This window comes from Somniosus microcephalus, chromosome 17, assembly GCF_052327205.1.
Source record: "Somniosus microcephalus isolate GS21.2 chromosome 17, FLI_Smic_1.0, whole genome shotgun sequence".
Taxonomy (NCBI): Eukaryota; Metazoa; Chordata; class Chondrichthyes; order Squaliformes; family Somniosidae; genus Somniosus; species Somniosus microcephalus.
Window position 1 is genome coordinate 17,481,417 of NC_141003.1, and position 23,167 is coordinate 17,504,583.

The window sequence follows — 23,167 nt, forward strand, 5'->3', positions numbered from 1 at the left end:
GATGTGTGGTCTAAAGATGTTGAGATGTGTGGTCCAAGGTGTTGGATTGATTGGTGTAAAGGTGTTGGATTGATTGGTGTAAAGGTGTTGGAATGTGTGGTGTAAAGGTGTTGGATTGATTGGTGTAAAGGTGTTGGAATGTGTGGTGTAAAGGTGTTGGATTGATTGGTGTAAAGGTGTTGGAATGATTGGTGTAAAGGTGTTGGATTGATTGGTGTAAAGGTGTTGGAATGTGTGGTGTAAAGGTGTTGAATTGATTGGTGTAAAGGTGTTGAGATGAGATGTCTAAAGGTGTTGAGATGAGATGAGTAAAGGTGTTGAGATGAGATGTCTAAAGGTGTTGGATTGATTAGTGTAAAGGTGTTGGATTGATTGGTCTAAAGGTGTTGGATTGATTGGTCTAAGGGTGTTGGAATGAGTGGTGTAAAGGTGTTGAGATGAGTGTCTGCTCCCTAATTCCCTGAGCGCTCTGCTCCCTAATTCCCTGAGCACTCTGCTCCCTGATTCCCCACAGCCTGTCAGATTCAAGAGGAGTTAAAGTTTTCTTTCTCCCCCCGTGCCGCTCTTTACAGGGACACCAGAAAGTCTAGCAGAGAAGGAACGGCAGCTCATGGCAATGATTAATCAGTTGACAAGTTTGCGTGAACAGTTGCTGGCGGCTCACGATGAACAGAAGAAACTGGCGGCCTCGCAGATCGAAAAACAGCGGCAGCAAATGGAACTAGCCAAGCAGCAACAGGAACAAGTGAGTATAGATCAATGGAGTAATCCAGTTTACAGGGAGTCAGAGCAAGTTCTGCAGCAGAACACTCCAGCCACCGAATTAAGAGGCTATAATTCAAAACTTTACAAAAAATTCATAGTTTTATAGAAGGATCATTTTGTGCCTCTTGCTCTAACATGATGTGGGCATCAGCTAACTTTTGCACTATGACCTATATCCTGACGATCTATTCTTAATAGCCTGGATCTTTATGAATGAACCAATGTAATAAAAGCAATAAAAGATTGTCATGTGAGCTGTTTAATGTAAGTACACACAAACCATGCTGTGACTTTAAATTGTACATTATATCAAATTCTAGGTGTAAACTGCCACTGATACATAGGGGCTTGAGAGAATCATAGAATCATACAGCACAAAAGGAGGCCAATCAGGCCATCGTGCCAGCGCTGACTCTTTCAAAGTGCTATCCAACAAGTCCCACTCTTTCCCTATTGCCCTACAAATTTTTCCTTTTCAAGTATATATCCAATTCCCTTTTGAATGTTACTATTGAATCTGTTTCCACCACCCTTTCAGATCATAACAACTCGCAGCATAAAAAAAATCTCCTCCTCTGTCCTCTGCTTCTTTTGCCAATTATCAGCGGAAACTGTTTCTCCTAGTTTACTCTATCAAAACCAATCTCCCCATAACCTTCTCTGTTCTAAGGTGAGCATTCCCAGCTTGTCTGGTCTTTCCACATAACTGAAGCCCCTCATCCTCTTTTCTGCCTTCCTCCAGTTTTCTCTTTCTGCTCCTCTCCCCTTATCCCTCCTCTCCTGACTGCTGAGGTAGAGTTCCACAGGCAGTAGTTATTCTCCATTTGGAGATCTGTACAGCGACTGTTTGTGAGCTCACAGATTCACACATTGCACACTTCCAGAAAGGGTCAGTGGATAGTGATCAGGGGCAGAAGTCCACACCTACCTTTCCCCTTTCTAGCCCAGAAGCCAGTTGTATAGTGCCCCATCCTGCCTGTTGAGTTAGGTTAACTCGGTACAGATTGGGGATTGAACCTGTGATAGCCTGTCCTGTATAAATCAGTACCACACCACAGTGAGTTATCCAATAAAGGGGAACCAGTGGATGTAGTGTATTTGGACTTCCAAAAGGCATTTGACAAGGTTCCACACAAAAGATTACTGATCAAGATAAAAAAAATCACAGGATTGGGGGTAATATACTGGCATGGGTAGAAGATTGGCTATCTAACAGAAAACAGAGAGTTGGGATAAATGGTTCGTTCTCGGGCTGGCAATCAGTAACTAGTGGTGTCCGCAGGGGTCAATGCTGGGACCCCAACTCTTTACAATCTATATTAACGATTTGGAGGAAGGGACCGAGTGCAACATATCCAAGTTTGCTGACGATACAAAGATGGGAGGGAAAGCACTGAGTGAGGAGGATATAAAAAACCTGCAAAAGGACATAGACAGGCTAAGTGAGTGGGCAGAGATTTGGCAGATGGAATCTAATATTGGAAAGTGTGAGGTTATGCACTTTAGCAGAAAAAATCAAAGAGCAAGTTATTATCTAAATGGAGAGAAACTGCAAAGTGCTACAGTACAAAGGGATCTGGGGGTCCTGGTGCATGAAACACAAAAAGTTAGTATGCAGGTGCAGCAGGTGATCAGGAAGGCCAATGGAATCTTGGCTTTTATTGCAAGGGGGATGGAGTATAAAAGCAGGGAAGTCTTGCTGCAGTTATACAGGGTATTGGTGAGGCCACACCTGGAATACTGCGTGCAGTTTTGGTTTCCATATTTAAGAAAAGATATACTTGCTCTCGAGGCGGTTCAGAGAAGTTTCACTCGGTTGATTCCGGAGATGAGGGGGTTGACGTATGAGGAAAGGTTGAGTAGGTTGGGCCTCTACTCATTGGAGTTCAGAAGAATGAGAGGTGATCTTATCGAAACATATAAGATTGTGAGGGGGCTTGATCAGGTGGATGCGGTGAGGATGTTTCCACTGATAGGTGAGACTAGAACTAGGGGGCATAATCTTAGAATAAGGGGCTGCCCTTTCAAAACTGAGATGAGGAGAAACTTCTTCACTCAGAGGGTAGTAAATCAATGGAATTTGCTACCCCAGAGAGCTGTGGAAGCTGCAATATTAAATAAATTTAAAATGGAGATAGACAGTTTCCTAGCAGATAAAGGAATTAGGGGTTACGGGGAGAGGGCAGGGAAGTGGACGTGAGTCTAGATTCGGATCAGCCATGATCCTATTGAATGGCGGAGCAGGCCCGAGGAGCCGTATGGCCTACTCCTGCTCCTACTTCGTATGTTCTTATGTAATTCAGTCACCAGAGATTCCTGCTCCTGTACATTGCAGTTTGCAAAACGGTTTTCCTAATAAAAAGATAGTCATGTGTATCACCAAGAAAATTGGCCTGCTATTGATCACGTGATCAGTAATGTACACTTGGTTTAGCAACATGATTGATATGTGCCATCTGCTTACATCTCTATGGCTGTTAAGAGTGTGAAGCGAAGCCCTTTTCACTGAACCAAGTGAGCAGCTACCCAATGGCCTGTGCAGATACAGTTTTACAGCAAATAATAAATGGCAATGAGCAAGTTAGAGGTAGCTATGCACATCTCAGTGTTAACATAACGGCATAAAAAAAGTCAAGAATGAGATAAGACCAATCGGCCTGCCTTCACATCTCGCAGACTGCAGATTAATCTCGACACTTGCCAGCTTTAGGGTGATTCATTCTGATGTGTGATGTGGAGTACATTCAGGTGGTATTCGCCTCAGTTTATGCTGAAGTTGTAGTGTGAGTCAGGGCCCAATGTAACTCAAAGCAAAGTGATGGGAGACAGCCCAGAACAGGTTGTTTCACACTGCTTCCGTCTGGCTGGAGTGTAACTCCGGTTTGGTGTGAATAGGAATTTAATAAATTGGGGGTCCATTAGACATCCTGGACACTCTTTAAACCTGCCTTTAATTAATTAAATGGTTTAGACAGTATGATGCTCCCAGCCACACTTGCGTGCACCTTGAAGATGTAAATGCTGGGAGAATGGCTCTGCCTGTAGGAATGTGTGAATCTCTCTTCTCGTCAGAAGAATCGGGAGTTCCAGACAGGCAGTGTAAACAAGGTACTGTACTGTATCACTGGAGTGGTGACTCTGGGACCCGCATAAAAACACAAATAAAATGTAAAGGTGGCCTCCCATCCTCCACAACCTGTAAATTTCAGCTCATTCAAAACTCATATCCTATCCTGCACCAAGATCTGCTCACCCATAACTCCTGTCCTCACTAACCTACATTGGCACCTGGTTCCTCAATGCCTCGAGTTTAAGATTCTCATCCTTGTGTTCAATCCCTCCATGGCCTCACCCCTCCCCACCTCTGCAACTTCCTCCAGCCCCACAACCCTGCGTTCTGCCAACTCTGGCCTCTTGTGCTTCTCTGACTTCCTTCGCCCCACCATTGGCAGCCGTGACTTCAACCATCTAGGTCCTAAGCTTTAGAATTCCCTCCAGCTTTCCACCTCCCTCTCATCCATAGGACCCTCCTTAAAACCCACCTCCTTGACCCAGAATTTGGTCACTCTTCCAACATATCTCCTCCTGTGGGTCAGCGTCCATTTTTGTCAGATTACACCTTGGTGAGGTGCCTTGGGACATATGTTAAAGCTACTATATGAATGCAAGTTGTTTTAAAAGCAGCATTAAATTTACTTTCCACTGGTTTGTACTTATGAGCTGTGATCCTAGGATTTGGAAAAACGTTCGAGAAAGATAGAAAAGGACTTGCATTTCTGTAGCGCCTTTTACAACCTCAGGACATCCCAAAACACTGTACAGCTAATTAAGTAATTCATGTAGGAAACTCAGCAGCCAATTTGTACACTGCAAGCTCCCACAAACAGCAATGTGATAATGACCAGATAATCTGTTTTAGTTATGTTGGCGGAGGACTAATTATTGGCCAGGACACCGGGGAAAACGCCTCTGCTCTTCTTTGAGTAGTTTATATAGGGATCTTTTACTTCCACCTGAGAGGGCAGCCAGGGCCTCAGTTTAACGTCTCATCCAAAAGACGGCACCTCCGACAGTGCGGCACTCCCTCCGTACTGCACTGGGAGTGTCAGCCTGGATTATGGGGGCAAGTCTCTGGAGTGGGACTTGAACCCATGACCGTCTGAGTCTGAGGCGCGAGAGCTACCCACTGAACCATGGCTGGAAAAAAAATGGTGTCACATTTAAGCTGTGTTTACCTCAATTCTGCAAAAAGATAAACAATTCCCCTTTAAAATGATAAAACACGCTGCAGGTAATTTGTTTAAAAATGGTCAAAGTCCAAAGTGTGAGTAGTCTATTGTCTCAATTTGCATGATAAAGTCTTTGACCTAATAATAAAGGCCTAGTTTCCTATCTCATATCTCCGTTCATCGTACATATGCAAATGTCAGAGGTTTGTTATTAATGGGAGCTGAATAGATCTCACAATTTGCGAGCTGGCTCACTTGCCTGTTTTTTAAAAATTTTAATTGTACTGTAATTAAAAGCCGGCCTTACCTTGAAACAATCTGTTGCGATCTGCAACAAAGCAAAAATCGCAATGAATATAACAACTGTTCCTGGTAAACAATCAAATCACTTCATTTAATTAGTATTGTGTCACTTCATTGTGTATCCTTTGGTCGGGTTGGCAGCTTTTGTTTTTGATGAACTAGCAATCAACTTCTGAATTGCAATCTGTCGGCAAGTCAAGACCATGCACTGCAACTAATCTTCCAATGCAGCGTGCTTTGCTTTTGTTAGTTTAATTAAGTTGCATTTCCAGTTTAATTTGTGAGATGCCCCTCCTCCACACACACCAAAACAAATCCATTTTTCATAGAAGTTTAATAGAAGAGGTTTTTAAAAGTGATCTTCGCAGGCACATTAAAACAAAAATCAACGAAAAGAAACATTTGATTAAAGGATATTTCTGTTTCGGGAGAGGGGGCTTTTCCCTGGCGGGCACACACTGGGTGTTGGTACTAGACCAGGAGGGCCAGAGATTCAACCTTTGGTCTGTGCTGAGTTAAGCTGTTCCCAGGTGGGAGTTTGCAGTCAGTTCACTAAAACAGGTCTGGGGAGGGGGAAAAAAATCAACCAGAGTTCCTGTTCCTCTGAGTCAGAAGGTCGTGGGTTCAAGTCCCACTCCAGGGACTTGAGCACATAATCCAGGCTGACACTCCAGTGCAGTGCTGAGCGAATGCTGCTCTGCCGAAGGTGCCGTCTTTCAGATGAGACGTTAAACCAAGACTCCGTCTGCTCTCTCAGGTGGACGTAAAAGATCCCACAACCCCATTTGAAAGAAGAGCAGGGGAGTTCGCCCCAGTGTCCTGGACAATATTTATCCCTCAACCACTATGACTAAAACAGATGATCTGGTCATTATCATATTGCTGTTTGTGGGATCTTGCTGTGCGCAAATAGGCTGCCGCGTTTCCTACATTACAACAGTGACTACACTTCAAAAAGTACTACATTGGCTGTAAAGTGCTTTGGGACGTCCTGAGGTGCTGTAAAGTGCTACGTAAATGCAGGTTCTTTTTCCTAATTCTTAACCAGTGTCTCCTGCTAGAACTCGTGAATTTGTGGATGTCCGGCGAGGGCAGGACTGGGCTCGACTGTGATGCCCCCTCCCCCCCCCCCCCCCCACACTTGGTCGAATAGCTCCCTGACCGTGGCTATTTAGGCTCATGCATGTAAAACTGCTGTGGAGTCATGACCCCGGGGACAGGTCAGTGCACTCAGTGCCAGAGAACAGAAAATAAAAATTAAACTTAACATTTGCAAATTCAATTGAAGGAAGGCAAGTTCCGATGTATTTTGGGGGCGGGGGGGGAGGGGGAAAGCCAGAATTTGAAACCTAAATCCATCGCAAACAGGCCCGGGGCCCCCTCCCCTTGTGCAGTCGGAAGGTTCCGATTTCCCGCTGCCGCCTTTTAACGGGCAGCAAACCGCGCGGGCAGTGTGCGGGGAAGTGGAAGGTCCCAGTGCAACTCGAGCACCTTGTAGAATAACGAAACCAAAGCAAACTACTGCAGCTGCAGGGAATCTAGAATAGTACAGCACAGAAGGAGGCCATTCGGCCCATCCAGTCTCCGCCAGCTCTTCCGAAGAGCAATAATCTGAAATAAAAAACAGCAAATGCTGGAAAATACTCAGCAGGTCAGGCAGCATCTGTGTTGAGAGAAACAGAGTTAACGTTTCAGCTCGATGACCTGTCGTCAGCACTGGAAGATGTTTGAGATGTAACAGCTTTTAATCAAATACGGAGCCAGGGAAAAGGGTGGGGGCAGGAAAAGAACAAAAGGGAGAATCTGTGAGAGGGCGGAGGGCAGGAGTGATCAAATGACAAAAGCGCTGATGGAGCAAGGCAAAAGCGGGTGGTAATGGGACAAACATGGAAACAAAAATAAAATATTGTAGAATAACGATGCAGTTGCTTTATATTGACGCTAAAGCAATCTTATCCCTCGTCCTCTCTCACAGATCGCAAGGCAACAGCAGCAGCTGCTACAACAACAGCACAAGATCAACCTCCTTCAGCAGCAGATCCAGGTCAGAGTTCAGCCTCTTTGGGTTACATTGTTATTGACGCATTGTCTTATCTCCGGGCTGGAGAGAAACGTTTTCTGAAGGACCCTCACAGAGGGGGGAGGGGGGCAGGCGGGGAGGGGGGGCGGGGGCGGGCGCGAGATTGCTGCGAGCTCTCCCAACAAGCTTTTACAGGAAGCCAGAACATATTTTGTATGTTCTGGAACCGCAAAAACCTGCTGTTTGCATTTGCTCTGAAGATGCAGGCAGATCAGCCAGACAACCCAACAGGGGATTCATACTTTGGCAGCAGGCTCGGGCCTGTGAACGTTTCAGAGAGGTTGTCCTGACCGCCTCAACGCTGGTTCCCATCACCCTCTCCATGTCTGCTGTAGCAGTGTCCACCCAGTCTCGCAAGGCTGCACTTCCCGCTAGTTTTCTTTCTTTTTTCTCCAATCCCCCCCCCGTTCACCCCCTCCGCCGCTGTGTTCTCCTGAGACCACGGACACCTGCGGGCATGATTCACCCAGGTTCCAGCTGTGTGTCTAGACGTTGCTGACGGGATATTTGACTGCAGGGTGCTGCACAGTCAAGCCCTATCCCGTTCTCGCCCAACACCCACACACACACACGTCTACTGTGGCGTGGCTGACCTTCTCCTCCCATTAACCCAGGGGAGCTAGGAGCAATTTTACAACCTTCCCCACCCCCACCATCCCCCATCTGATATCAGCTGCTCAGCACGGCCTGGGAATCGGACCTGGGATCCAGTCATTTCCACAGTAGGAAGTGCATTTCACCACCTGAGACTTCTTCCCTCCGTTTTCAATGAATATATACTGTAGTCTGCTTTTTTTTACATCCTTCTAAGCTCAGCAAAGCTCAAAGTTCTGTGGGATCAAGCCCCACTCCAGGGACTTGAGCACAAAATCTAGGCTGGCCCTTCAATACTGGGGGAGCGCTGCACTGTCGAAGAGTGCCATCTCTTGGATTAGACATTAAACCGAGGTCCCACCTGCCCTCTCAGGTGGGTGTAAAAGATCCCATGGCACTATTTGACAAAAAGCAGGGGGAGTTCTCCTGGTGTCTTGCCCAATATTTATCCCTCAACCAATACCTCTTTCATTGCTGTTTGTGGGATCTTGCTGTGTGCAATTTGGCTGCCGCATTTCCTACATTACAACAGTGGCCACACTTCAAAAAGCACTTAATTGGCTGTAAAGCGTTGTGGGACATCCTGAGGTGGCGAAAGGCGCTACATAAATGCAAATCTTTCCTTTCTTTCACTCCCACCAAAACCACCCTGACAGACATTGGCCAATCAGCACCAATCAGGGATTGACCAAGGACTTGGTCTGCATTGGCTTGGTGGCACAGGTAAGGTTAGTCATTGAGCCACAGTGGGAGGTAGAGCTTCTCTTTTTAATACTATTCCCGATTTCCTGCCTTTCACTTCCTCGGGGGGGGTCTTCTTGTCCTCAGGTCCCATGTTGCTGCACTTGTGTTTTTTTTTCGTTCTGGGATGTGGGCATCGCTGGCAAGGCCAGCATTTATTGCTCATCCCTAATTGCCCTTGAGAAGGTGGTGGTGAGCCGCCGCCTTGAACCGCTGCAGCCCGTGTGGTGAAGGTGCTCCCACAGAGCTGTTAGGGAGGGAGTTCCAGGATTTTGACCCAGTGAGGATGAAGGAACAGCCGCTATATTTCCAAGTCAGGATGGCGTGTAACTTGGAGGGAAACTTGGAGGTGGTGATGTTCCCATGCACCTGCTGCCTTTGTCCTTCTAGGGTAGAGGTCGTGGGTCTGGGGGATGCTGCCGAAGAAGCCTTGCCGAGTTGCTGCAGTGCATCTTGTAGATGGTACACACTGCAGCCATGGTGCGCCGGTGGTGGAGGGAGTGAATGTTTAAAGGTGGTGGATGGAGTGCCACCTTACTATTTCTTTCAGGGTGGTGGGCAGTCTGTTATTCCCTACGGACTGACCCACACCTTCTCTCTGAACATCTAACCTCTGCAGCTTGGCACTGGTACTGTCAGCCTATGATGCTCTCTGAGGTGATGTCCCTTGCTACACCACCTACTGAACCTGTCGAGCTGGCCAAACTCGCTCTGTGACTAAGCTGTCGTGCAGCAAAAGATTTGCTGCTGATCAGTTTATCGAGTTGCTCTCTTGTAGTGGGGTAACAGGGTACAGTTGCGGAGGGAACTTCACTGACTGTTTAGTGATCGAGATCAGGAAACTTCTCAACAGATACTAAAAAAGCCGTGGATAAAGTGGTCAGTCTGATTTATGAAGATGGCCATTTTTTTTGGTTCCCAGTAATTCATGGAGCCTCGGAGAGTCTGAAAATCCATCATTACTTCTGGATTCCTCCGGTGCCAACTAAAGTAGTTGACAAAGCGTTGCGCAAACAGGACAGAATACCAATTTAACAACTGACCTCGGTGTCAGGTATATAGTGAGTGCCAGGGACAGGGCTGCGTTCAAGTCCGAGCTATTGAAATGAAGGTTTATACATGCGATCCACTGCTGCATCAAGGAAGGAAAAAAGAAAGATACATTTATACAGCACCTTTTACGACCACAGGGAGTCCCAAAGCACTTTACAGCCAATGAAGTACTAGTCACTGTTGTAATGCAGGAAACGCGGCAGCCAATTTGCACACAGCAAGATCCCACAAACAGCAATGTGATAATGACCAGAGCATCTGTTTTTTAGTGCTGTTGGTCGAGGGGTAAATATTTGGCCAGGGGACTGGGGAGACCTCCCCTGCTAGTCTTCAAAATAGTGCCATAGGATTTTTACATCCACCTGAGAGGGCAGTCTAGGTTAAACGTCTCCTCTGAAAGACGGCACCCCCGACAGTGCAGCACTCCCTCAGTACTACACTGGGTGTGTCAGCCTAGATTATGCGCTCGAGTCTCTGGAGCGGGTCTCACCAGTGAACTGCCTCCATTTGCCATTTACTGTTTACTTTATTTATTCACTACTGTGATAGTTAAGCTAAGCAGTTTATATTACAACTCCGGAGTCCTTAAAGTCCATCACTGCTTGCTTGTGGATACGCTACCATAAAGAGTACTGAAATGGAGAGGGAAGAACTGTACCCTTTTGGCTTGAGATCTTTCTGCGGTAAATCATTGTGTGTCAGCAGCAGCTGTTTCCATAAAATTTTAAATGTTGACTCACATTATTCACTGAAGCAGCCCCAGCTCAAAAAAAAGAAAGCAAGTGTTTCCCATGACTTTGCAACCTTTTCCCAAACAACTGAGAGCTCAGGCCTGCGACTCAACAATTGCTTCTCACAGAAGCCATCGCAGCTGATGTCCTATCGCTTACCAGAATGGGACCCCACCCAATGTCTGCAGCGAAACCCCTGGGAACTCAACACACAACTGAGTGCCGTGACTCTGCTGCAGATTTTGAACATTACCGGGCCTGCTGTTTTAAGAACTGAGACCTTTGGGTTGCCGCGCTGTTTAACAAGGGGCTCGGGAAGGGGGCTACTACTGAGAATCATTGAGCATCCCCCCCCCCACCCTGAAAAAAGGGAGACAGTGCGTTTTTTGTAATGAGTCAAAGCGGCCCCTTTGCCCACCTAATTAACAGATAAGCCAATCGCTGAGCTCTGCATGTTTGTGTTTGCTTCTTAAGTTATGTATTCCCCTGACATTCAGTCTCTGTGGTTTTAATAAAAAGTATTTTTAATGCATGTGTACAAGCATTGTGTGCGTGCGTGTGCATGTGTGTGCGTCTGCGCACGTGTGTGTGTGTGTGTGTGTATGTGTGTGTGTGCGTGTACGCGCATGTGTGCTTATGTCTGAATGTTTATATTTGTGTGAGCACTTCTCTGCATGTTTATATGTAAAAGAAAGGAAGACTTGCATTTCTACAGCACCTTTCATGACCTCAGGACGTCTCAAAGCGATTTACAGCCAATGAAGTACTTTTTGAAGTGTAGTCACTGTTGTAATGTAGGAAATGCAGCAGCTAACTTGTGCACAGCAAGGTTCCACAAACAGCAATGAGATAATGACCAGATCATCTGCTTTTTAGTGATGTTTGTTGAACTACACTTCAATAGTATTTCTTTGGCTGTGAAGTGCTTTTGGACGTCTTGGGGATGTGAAAGGCATTATATCAATGCAAGTTATTTCCTTCTTTCCATGCGAATGCATGATATTCAATGCCTCCCCACCCCATTTGATTGATGTTTTTATTATAACAGCCACTATGTTTTAAGAGCGGGTGGTATAGGAGCTGAATTTTGGATAGGCAGCCAGCTCACCACCTCTTCGGCAGCAACAGCTTACAGTCGTACAGCATCTTTAACGTATAGAAAACTCTCAAGCCGTGGCTCAGTGGGCAGCACTCTCGCCTCAGAGTCACAAAGGTCATGGGTTCAAGTCCCACGCCAGAGACTTGAGCACAAAAATCTAGGCTGACACTCCAGTGCAGTGCTGAGGGAGTGCTGCACTGTCGGAGGTGTCGTCTTTCGGATGAGACGTTAAAACCGAGGCCCCGTCTGCTCTCCCAGGTGGACATAAAAGATCCCACAATACTATTTCGAAGAAGAGCAGGGGAATTATCCCCAAAGACCTGGCCAATATTTAACCTTCAATGAACATCACTTAAAACAAAACCCCAGATTATCTGGTCATCACTCACAAGGCTGGTTGTGGGAGCTTGCTGTGCATAAACTGGCTGCCGCGTTTCCTACATTACAACAATGACTACATTTCAAAAGTACTTCATTGGCTGTAAAGCGCTTTGGGACATCCTGAGTTCGTGAAAGGCGCTATGGAAATGCAAGTCTTTTTTTCACATGGCTACAACAACTTGCACTTATATCACGCCTTTACACTGCAAAACGTCCCGCAGCATTTAAATCAGAGAGTGGATGAGAAAAGCAGGTATTCTCCGATTTTTCTTTTTTTTGTTGAGCAAGTAAGCTTGGGCTCAGGATAGCTAGAGACAGCAAGTTAACGGGTTCAAAATAATTGTTCACAAGACACAGACGTATTTTTCTGGGCGTTAAGGTCTTGCGGCGATTGGTTTCAAATGAGGCCCCTTATCATTCCGTATTTCATTTGTTCTTTTTTAAAACTATTTTTAGTTGGGAAACTGATGGATGACAGCAGTGCGATATTGTGAGATTGTTATTGCAGAAATATGATTTCAGTTCTGCATTTTAGGAGCTGCACAAGTGTTAACCAATAAACTGTGTTGCACACATCAGAAAAATGACTGTGGATGCGTTGACAGAGAGTGCAAAGGCAAAATCAGTTATTAAACCAATTTTTCGCAGGGATTATTAAGCAACTATTAAACAATAACTCAAAACCTGTAGCAGCATGAGCAAAAAACTTCTGAATATTGTACAACTAACATGAGTGGAAGCTGAAAATCTCCTGTCTTTGATTCAAAGGCCTTTCTTTCCACCACCTCCCTATCTCTGTAACCTCCTCCAGCCCTAATGATCCGTGATCTCTGCGCTCCTCCAATTCTGGCCTATTGCGCATCCCCGCTTCAGCCGCCTGGGCCCTAAGCTCTGGAATTCCCTCCCTAAACCTCTCCGCTTCGCTACACCTCCTCCTTTAAGACGCTCCTTAAAGCCTACCTCTTTGAGCAAGATTATGGTTACCTGTCCTAATATCTCGGTGTCAAATTTTGTTTGGTGATCTCTCCTGTGAAGCACCTTAGGACGTTTTACTACGTTAAAGGTGCTATGTAAATGCAAGTTGTGTTGTTTTTGTTCTACATGTTTTAAAGCAAGCGTAACCTTTAGTGGCTGGGAGGCTGATAACGTTAGAAATCATGGAACGCAAAAAAAAAAGGCCATTTAGCCAGTCAAGCTTGTTCATTCTACAAATCCGATGTAATCCGTTCTATCACGGCCTCTATCATAAACCTTTTGGTCTCCTGAAGCAAGGCTTTGTCGGACTGCTTCTTGGACCTGCAGGTAAATCAAGCAAAAAATACCCACCTACCAGAAAGGGCGGTGGAAGCAGATTTGATAGTAAGTTTCAAAAGGGAATTGGATATATACTTGAAAAGGTAAAATTTGCAGGGCTACGAGGAAAGAGTGGGGGAGTGGGGCTAATTGAAGAGCTCTTTCAAAGAGCTGACTCAGGCATGATGGGCCGAATGGCCTCCTTCTGTGCTGTAAGGTTCTGGGCATCTAACATTACTTCCTATCCTTTTCTATTCGTTCACCTTGGAACGACACTTTCCACACTACGGGAACTGCCATGCTCCATACATAATTCAATCTTCCCTATCTGCAATCATCTTCCTAACTATCCGTTCCATTCCTAACCAGACATTCAGCCAGGTCTTTGTTAAGCTGTTAATGCAGTCCAGTGTACAATTCTGTGGTGTAAAATTCCATCTAATTTATTAATTTTGTACTCATCCTCTGCACTCACAGTCAAAGTTAATTTATCTGTTCCCATCTACATTATCTGTCCGTGCTTTAGAAACCGTGAGCATGTTTCCTCTCAAACTTTTCATCTCTTTAGTGTAGATTTTCAGAATCCTCAGCTGCTGTGCGCACTTAATGGAAAATTGTAGATAACGTCCCCGCTATTGTTCGGGGCGGGCAAGGTACTTTGCCATGTCTCTGGACTCCAAAAAATCTACACTTATGGCTCTTGTCACTAACTTGGAATTCTAAGTGGCGGAGTTGACCTTGTTGCTCCTCTCTGAACTCCCCCCCCGCAACACCTCGTGTTTTTTAAGGAAGGGGGTCTAAAACTGCACACAGTAGGCAAGATCCCTCGTTGCCAGTGGGGCGTGGCACTCACAGAGCGGGCATTGGAGAAATCGCGGTTCCGCATTCTGGGATATTGCATCCATATAGGACGGACTGCACAGCCACAATTCCCTGCGATGCACTTCCTGGTGGGTGTGCCAGATCGGAGAATCACCCCGAATGTTCCAATTGCAGTCTCATCAATGATGTATAAGAGGGTGGAATAACTTGATTTGAAATCTAATCAAATGCCTTTTGAAAGCCATCGCAATACTCGATTGGCCTTATTGATAACAGCTTCTCATTGACTGACTGGACACTTTGAATGAATGGCCATATCCTTTGCTGAGGGACATCTTTCCTTGTGTACAGTTGTTCCAATGTGAATCCATTCATCCACATTAACATTTATCAGTCATTCTTTGGTCTATCTGTCTAATCTGTGCAGATCCCTTTCACTGTTTCAACCTCCCGTTGACTCATAGCTTGGTGTCACCAACAAATTTTATATCACTGGATGTATCCACCCTATCATTCGTAAACAGTGCCAATGGGAGAAGACCCTGAGCTTTCAGGAGCTTCCAATAACTCCTGCCCTAGTCAGTATTTTGCTCTATTCATCACCTTGTGTTTTCAATTGCCAAATCAGTTTTCAATGCAATTAACTAATTTGCCATTAATTCCATGAGCATTAATTAATCTCAATAAACCTCATATGTGGAACTTTACCAAATGCATTCTGAAAATTCAAGTAGATTAGATATCCATTGGATTAACCTTGTCAGCTACCTCCTCAAAGAATTTCCCTGGTTTTGAGAGGCACAGCCTGTTGCTTCTAAGTCTATGCTGACTACTCCTTATCACCTCTGTATCGTCAGTTGAACTTTGACAGTATTCTATGAAATGCTCTTGAGTTTTTCCCTCACAATCAATCTTAAGATAACTGGTCAAATTCCCCATTTCACAACAATCTGTTTTTTCTTGAGTATTGGCATAGCTGTTGCTCCTGTATTTATGGAATTCTTAAAATAAATTTAAGGCCTCTGGCCTTAATCACAATATCAAATTGAACTTTGTGACATAGGAACCTAGGAACAGGAGGAGGCCATTCAGCCCCTCGGGCCTACACCACCATTCAATGAGATCATGGCTGATCTGCGACCTAACTCCATATACCCGCCTTTGGCCCATATCCCTTAATACCTTTGGTTAACAGAAAGCTATCAATCTCCGATTTAAAATTAACAATTGACCATATTATAAAAAGGATATAGAGGCATTGGAGAGGGTGCAGAGAAGATTTACAAGGATGATACCAGAAATGCGAGGGTATACATATCAGGAAAGGATGAATAGGCTGGGTCTCCTTTCTCTTGAAAAAAGGCGGCTGAGGGGTGACCTAATAGAGGTCTTTACAATTATGAAAGGTTTTGATAGAGTGGATACAGATTTTGATAGAGTGGAAAAACTCAGCAGGCCAGGCAACATCCATGGAGAGAAATTAGAGTGCAGTATTTTGCTATTACACAAATTAGGGTTGTATTCCCTAGAATTTAGATGGTTAAGGGGTGATCTGATGGAAGTTTTTAAGATATTAAGGGGAACAGATAGGGTAGATAGAGAGAAACTATTCCACTGGTTGGGGATTCTAGGACTGGGGGCATCGTCTAAAAATTAGAGCCAGACCTTTCAGGAGTGAAATTAGGAAACACTTCTACACACAAAGGGTGGTAGAAGTTTAGAACTCTCTTCCACAAATGGCAATTGATGCTGGATCATATTACATAGGATTACATAGGATGTACGGCACAGAAACTGGCCATTCGGCCCAACCAGTCCATGCCGGTGTTTATGCTCCACTCGAGCCTCCTCCCTAGAACTGCTCACAGTGCTCCAGGTGTGGTCTAACTCGGGTTTTGTATAGCTGCAGCATAACTTCTACCCCCTTGTATTCTAGTCCTCTAGATATAAAGGCCAGCATTCCATTAGCCTTTTTGATTATTTCCGGTACCTGTTCATGACACTTTAAGGTTCTATGTACCTGAATCCCCCAGTCTCTTTGGACCTCCACTGGTTTTAGCCTTTCACCATTTAGAAAGTATCCTGTTCTATCCTTTGTAGGTCCAAAGCAGATGACCTCACATTTGCCTATGGTCATCACTAGGAAAAGACTATCGAGTCCCACTTCCAGTGGCCCAGCTGCCCAACAGGAATTTCTGGCCGTATATTTCTCACCGGCTGCCCTGTTCCGTTTGAATGCCATGGGCCTGGGGATTTGGAAAGGGCTTTTCAGCAAAAATCGTAAATCAAAAACACCAGGATCAGTTAGCATCAACAACTTGAGATGTTTCAAATTAATGGGAACATGGATTTGAACTTCATATGTGGCCCCTGATACATCTAGAACACTTTGTGATACAGACTCATTCTCTGCTTAACATATTTGGGTTTAAAGGGTTAAATTATGAGGACAGGTTGCAGAAACTTGGCTTGCATTCCTTAGAATCATAGAATGGTTACAGCACAGAAGGAGGCCATTTGGCCCGTCGAGCCCGTGCCGGCTCTCTGCAAGAGCACTTCAGCTAGTCCCATACCCCCACCCTTTCCCCGTAGCCCTGCAAATTTTTTTCCTTCAGGTACTTATCCAATTCCCTTTTGAAAGCCATAATTGAATCTGCCTCCACCACCCTTTCAGGCAGTGCATTCCAGATCCTAACCACTCGCTGTGTAAAAAAGTATTTTCTCATGTCGCCTTTGGTTCTTCTGCCAATCACCTTAAATCTGTGTCCTTTGGTTCTCGACCCTTCCGCCAATGGGAACAGTTTCTCTCTATCTACTCTGTCTAGACCCCTCATGATTTTGAACACCTCTATCAAATTTCTTCTCAACCTTCTCTGCTCCAAGGAGAACAACCCCAGCTTCTCCAGTCTTTCCATGTAACTGAAGTCCCTCATCCCTGGAACCATTCTCGTAAATCTTTTCTGCACCCTCTCTAAGGCCTTCACATCCTTCCTAAAGTGCGGTGCCCAGAATTGGACACAATACTCCCAGTTGGGGCCGAACCAGTGTTTTATAAAGGTTCATCATAACTTCCTTGCTTTTGTACTCTATACCTCTATTTATGAAGCCAGGATCCAATATGCTTTGTTAACTGCTTTCTCAACCTGCCCTGCCACCTTCAATGATTTGTCCTCATATACCCCCAGGTCTCTCTGTTCATGCACCCGCTTTAGGATTGCACCCTTTAGTTTATATTGCCTCTCCTCGTTCTTCCTACCAAAATGTATCCGTGAGTTTAGAAGGTTAAGGGGTGATCTAATCGAGTTATTTAAGATTATAAAAGAATTTGATAGGGTAGACACAGATAAATTGTTTGCTCTGGTGGGGGAATCCAGAACAAGGGGGCGCAATCTTAAAATTAGAGCCAGGCTGTTCAAGGGAGAAATCAGGAAGCTCTTATTCACAAAAAGGGTAGTAGAAATCTGCAACTCTCTCCTCCAAAAGGCTGTGGATGCTGGGGGTCAGTTGAAACTTTCAAAACTGAGATCGATAAATTTTTGTTGGTTAAGGGTATCGAGGGATATGGAGCAAAGGCGGATCAATGGAGTTGAGGTACAGATCAGCCACGATCTAATTACATGCCGGAACAAGCTCGAGGGGCTGAATGGCCTCCTCCTGTTTCTACATGCTATCAATTAGTGCTCCCATAATGCTCTCCCAATACTGACCCATAACTCTTCATTCGTAAAAACGACCCCACTACGTTTTACAGCACAGAAGGAGGCCACTCGTCCCACTGTGCCTGTGCCAGATCTCAGTCACTGATCAGCTCTGAAAGTGATTCTTCTTTCACCCTTCCTTCAGCTTGTCCACGGTCTGTCGGTTAAGGGATAGCAACCCATGACCTACTGAAAATTGAGCTTCACAGGCGGGGCCCAGGATCCGATGACCTGTTTGTCTGATGGAGATGCCGTAACCTGGAATTCCCACATCCTTTTTGTGCAGGAGCTGAAATTACGAAGGGCTTGTAGTGTGGAAGGTGGAAGGGTTAATATACTGAAGCAGATGGCATTTTGGACAGACTCTATATTTATTAAGTATCTTAACACTCGGCGTGTGTTTGTGTGTGTGCATACTTTTGTGTGTGTGCACACGTGTGTTTTGGTGCATGTATGTGTGTTGGTGCATATGTGTGTGTGTGTGTGTGTGTGTGTGTATGTATGCGTGCACACATGGATTTTCAAACTCAATTTTCCAATGCAATATTTAATGGCAAGGAGATAAAAGATCCAGGGCAGTAGGATTGGTGCTGTGCTGAGTCACTGTCTGTGAATCGGAAATAACTCTTGGGGCATAATGCAGTCACAGAAACATGAAAATCTGAAAGAGGTTGAAGGCAGATCATCAAGGGAGCAAAGTGTCTTGCCGCTTGGTCACTTTCCTTTCTTCTCGAGCTGTAAACAGGGAGTGGGTGGAATATCAGAGGTGATGGCGCGTTTGTTTATTTGATTATCTCGCAGTATCAAGTTTATTTAATTTGAGCTCTGCCTAAGCCATGCTAAATGTCAGCAGGAAACACACCTACACAAGGCCCGCTACAATGAGCCATCCAGCTCCAGCTGCTAATTCATTGACTTTCCCCAGACATGCAAGGAACCTGCTTTCGACGAGCTGAAGCCTGGTTACATAACCCACTCACACTTAACAACAGACGGAAGCAGTAGCTCAGGAGCAACTTATGTTTCCCATTTAATGGCAGCTATTTCGGGAAATTCACACACCAGCATATGGCCACAAAGATATGCCCACCCACAGGTAGTCCTGACGTAAAGGCTGATCTGCCGCCTAATAGACTGCTAATAAAAAAGGATGCAGCATGTGTCTACCTTTTCTACAATAGCTGCTAATGAAATATCAGACAAAGGCGGCTTTGTCCTGTGAAATTCCCTACGTGAGAAAGGGGATTATTGTCGGTGGGTTTTTTCCTATTCTTTATTGAGCGGGAAATTCACGGGAATTATCCACGCCTGTTTCGAACGGAGTTATTGCCGTCAGTTGAAGAAACCAGACACTCGGAAGTTACTGAGGGAGAAGTGGGAACTATGTCATCGAGGGGTTTGCAGTTTTCAAACGCGAAATCGCTCTTTGTTTAAAAAAAAAATTCCCTGTAGCATGAGGTCAGCGCTGAGAGAGAAGCCAGTTGTAATACTGTAATCTCAGTGACAGCAGATCGGGCCTGGCCCAACATTTATTGTAGGCATTGTTTTTTTTGACAGCTTGAGAAGTGAGCTGATGGTGCAAAGACATTTATTTTCGCTCCCGATATTCTTTCATTTGAAAATCGTGCCAAACTCAATTAGTCCAAACACTGATCTTTTCATTGCTGCAATTTTTAAACACGTTTCTGTTGTTACTTTTCTCCACTCCACAGCCCTTTTCTGTATCATTGCTGTCTTTGGACCAGGGCAGTGCAAACCCAGTCCCGTTAATTATTTGACTGGGGAAAAGGTCCAGTGAAAGGTCAGCATCCACTCCCTCTCCTTCGCCTTCCCACTTTTTCCCCAAATATTTATCCCTTAATCAGCATCCCCAAAACAGATGATCTGGTCATTATCTCATTGCTGTTTGTGGGAGCTTGCTGTGCACAAATTAGCTGCCGTGTTTCCTACATTACAACAGTGACTACACTTCAAAAATACTTCACTGGCTGTAAAGCGCTTTGGGACATCCTGAGGATGTGAAACATAGAAACATAGAAAAATAGGAGCAGGAGTAGGCCATTCAGCCCTTTGAGCCTGCTCTGCCATTCAATATGATCATGGCTGATCTTCTATCTCAATACCATATTCCCGCTCTCTCCCCATACCCCTTGACGCCTTTTACTTCTAGATATCTATCTATTGAAGCTATATAAATGCAAGTTCTTTCTTTCTTTTCCCACACTTGTCCAGAGAACGACTGTGGTGTGAATGGCAGTTACCACGCTTGGATCAGTATTAATCTGAAATCACCTCACGACTAGCAAGGCAGCAGTACTAACTGCAGTACTGTTAGCTCATCAAAGGCTCAAGTAATGTTTTTGCATGGTGGCAGTCTCTTAATGAGAACACTCCAGTGGCACACAGACTGTTTCTGTTGAGTAAAGCACAATAGAATGTGTGTTGAATGAACTAGTCTGTGAGCAAATTTCTACTTTAAATAAACAATGACAGGATAACCCCCAGGAGGATGGCCCCTGTGCTTTTTATAACTAATATATGATTATATTTTTTTTTAAAGAGATTTCTAACAGATATGTTTTGATCAGGCTGTTAGATTAAGCTGCTGTGCTTTTGACTCTGAATTGAAAGGACAGAAAGAAAGACTTGCATTTATATAGTGCCTTTCACATCCTCAGGAGTACTTTACAGCCAATCAAGCACCTTTTGAAGTGTAGTTATTGTTGTAATGTAGGAAACACGGCAACCAATTTGCACACAGCAACGTCCCACAAACATTAATGAGATAATGACCAGATAATCTGTTTTTAGTGATGTTGGTTAAGGAATAAATATTGACCAGGGCACCAGGAGAACTCCCCTGCTCTTCTTCAAATTGTGCCATGGGATTTTTTATGTCCAACTTAGGGGGCCTTGATTTAACCTCTCATCTGAAAGGCGGTACCTCTGACAGTGCAGCGCTCCCTCAGTACTGCACTGAAGTGTCAGCCTAGATTATGTGCTCAAGTCTCTGGAGTGGGACTTGGACCTACAACCTTCTGACTCGAGCCTTGCCACCTCAGATTGGGGAAGTGTCATCCATCCTCCATCAGACTGCTCGATGCGCTTTTTCTTTTTGTGCTTGTGATGTGGGTAAAGAGGTTGGGAGGTGCTGCTCTGCTGTGGTGCCTCTACCTCACCCAGCTTGAGGTAGAGGCCATCAATGACCCAAGCCCGGAGCATTATCGAAGGTGACAATTGAAATTTCCACAGCCCAACTCTCCCATGCGTCTTAGTGAAGGCAGAAGTGTAGCGACGGGCAACATCTGTCAGAGGGTGGAAGAGAAGAAAATAATCAGAAAAAGAAAGAAACCTTTATGAAAATTGCACTCTAAATGGTCTTCACAGGAAAGAAACCTGAATGTTTCAATATATTTGGCTATTTCTTCTCATTCTGGTAGACTTCAAGTCATAAAACAGGCCCAGACCAAAATCTACCCCAGTGTGGCTTTATGTTTGTGGTGCAGCTGAACTTTAAAAACAATATATTTTCAGGATGTGGGCATTGCTGGCAAGGCTGGCATTTATTGCCCATCTCTGGTTGCCTCGAGAAGGTGGCGGTGGGCCGCCTTCTTGAACTGCTGCTAGCAGTTTTGATACAACTGAGTGGCTTGCTAGGCCACTTCAGAGGGCAGCTAAGAGTCAACCACATTGGTGTGGGACTGGAGTCACATATAGGCCCAGACTGGTAAGGACAGCAGATTTCCTTCCCTAAAGGACATTAGTGAACGAGTTGGGTTTTACAAATACGACAGCTTTGTGGTCAATTTTTTTACTGAATAAATAAGATAATCCTAATTGGAAATCGGGAGTTCCTAAATAATGTTCTGTCTGAGGTAATCCAAGCTAACTTGTTATCATTAAGTCTGGGACTGTATTCTGAACTTGCTATAGACAAGCCTGGTGAAAATCCCTTGACACCTATTTGAAACCCATCTAAGGAATCTTTCAGATTGTCTCCTTTGAAGGTGTGCGCTACAGACTGTTATATGTTCCGCGCAGTTGTTTTTGTCTGAGAAGATTAATTACTATCAGGTCGGGAGGTTGTTAGCGCCGTGTTTTTTTGAAGTTGAAGTAATGAAGAGCTTTTAACGTGCAGAAGGCTCCAATAATCACAGCAGACGTTGGCCAGTGGAGGTTCAGACAGTGTGCAGTTCTGCGGCATTGATAAGTGGAGAGCGAGTGACCAGAGACAACAGCTGAGAGAGTAAAGGAACTCAGGAAGCAGAAACAACAAGCTTATTCTCATTCAGAATTAACTGCCAGAACATATATGGCTAACAAGAGATTAGCGTGTTGTGCAGTCGGGAGAAAGTGCATTAAAAAAGTCCCAAAACCAGACTTTTGAGAGGAAAAAAAACACCTTTTCCCAGCACTGGGCTAAAAAAAAATACAAATGCTATCTGAAGTCTCTTTCTGCTAACAGCTTAATGCTTTACCTGACTGAAGAATTTGGGGACCAACAGATGTGTTCACATTACATGTTAATTACTGGCAGTTGTGTGTTATTCACAGAAGCCGGTCTTCTTAATGAAACATACCTGTAATTGGCATAATTATACCAATAGATGATTTGTTCTCACAATTATTTAACTGCTAAATGTATACACCAGGCTGCCAAATTAGAACCTACTTTAAAAAAAAAATGATCCATATCGTTCAACTTTACAAAGGAATTTCATTTTGTTTCCTTTCGGGAAATGTTCCGAAGTTTGGCAGATGTTTAATCGTGACCACCAGATATGTCAAGTTAACCGAGTTTTGCAAGTGGGGAACTTGTGTCTTGGAGAGTGGGTCGTGCCTGATGATAACATCACTTGTAATTCAACCGAACCCCACAGAGCGGGGAAAAAAGTTTTTTTGTGCCGCGGCTAGAGTGTACAGCTGTTGTTTCCGGGATTAGAAGGGTTTAATGTGGAGCACAGATGGATCCAATACTATTGTCCAGAGTATTTCAGGGCAAAGGCTAAATTTAAAGGATGATCAGTACGAGCTGATTGAAAAATCCCCTTGTTTAGTAAACTCTGCGGATTGACATTGTCCAATGTTGGATAAGTGAAAATGGGGCTCGAGCTTTACTTGGCGTGCAATAGGTATTGTGGGAACACGACAGGCTGGGACAAGGCTTGCAGCTGTTCCAGTGTTTTCGACCAAGCCATTAAAGGCTTAGACCAACCCATTATTATTTTTTTTCTGTCCCTGCAACTGTTTTTGTGATCAGATGCAACAAGCCTGTAACAGCCCCATTCCATCTCTAAGGTGTAGGTGGAAACTAAACTGGACGGACAAGCTGTTGCACATAATACTTCAATTCGGCAACAAACTAAGGCAAAAACACG

General features: G+C 44.7%; 1 protein-coding gene across 7 annotated transcripts in view; it reads left to right on the forward strand.

Annotated features, from left to right (window-relative positions):
- sox5 (SRY-box transcription factor 5) overlaps positions 1 to 23,167 on the forward strand; it is a 334,975-nt gene that overhangs the window by 182,172 nt on the left and 129,636 nt on the right. For all 7 annotated transcript variants that reach the window (XM_086009986.1, XM_086009988.1, XM_086009989.1 and 4 more), the window contains 2 exons: positions 573 to 745; positions 7,273 to 7,341. In XM_086009986.1, coding sequence (XP_085866112.1) covers positions 573 to 745; positions 7,273 to 7,341 — 242 coding nt within the window. The remainder of the gene's footprint in view (positions 1 to 572; positions 746 to 7,272; positions 7,342 to 23,167) is intronic.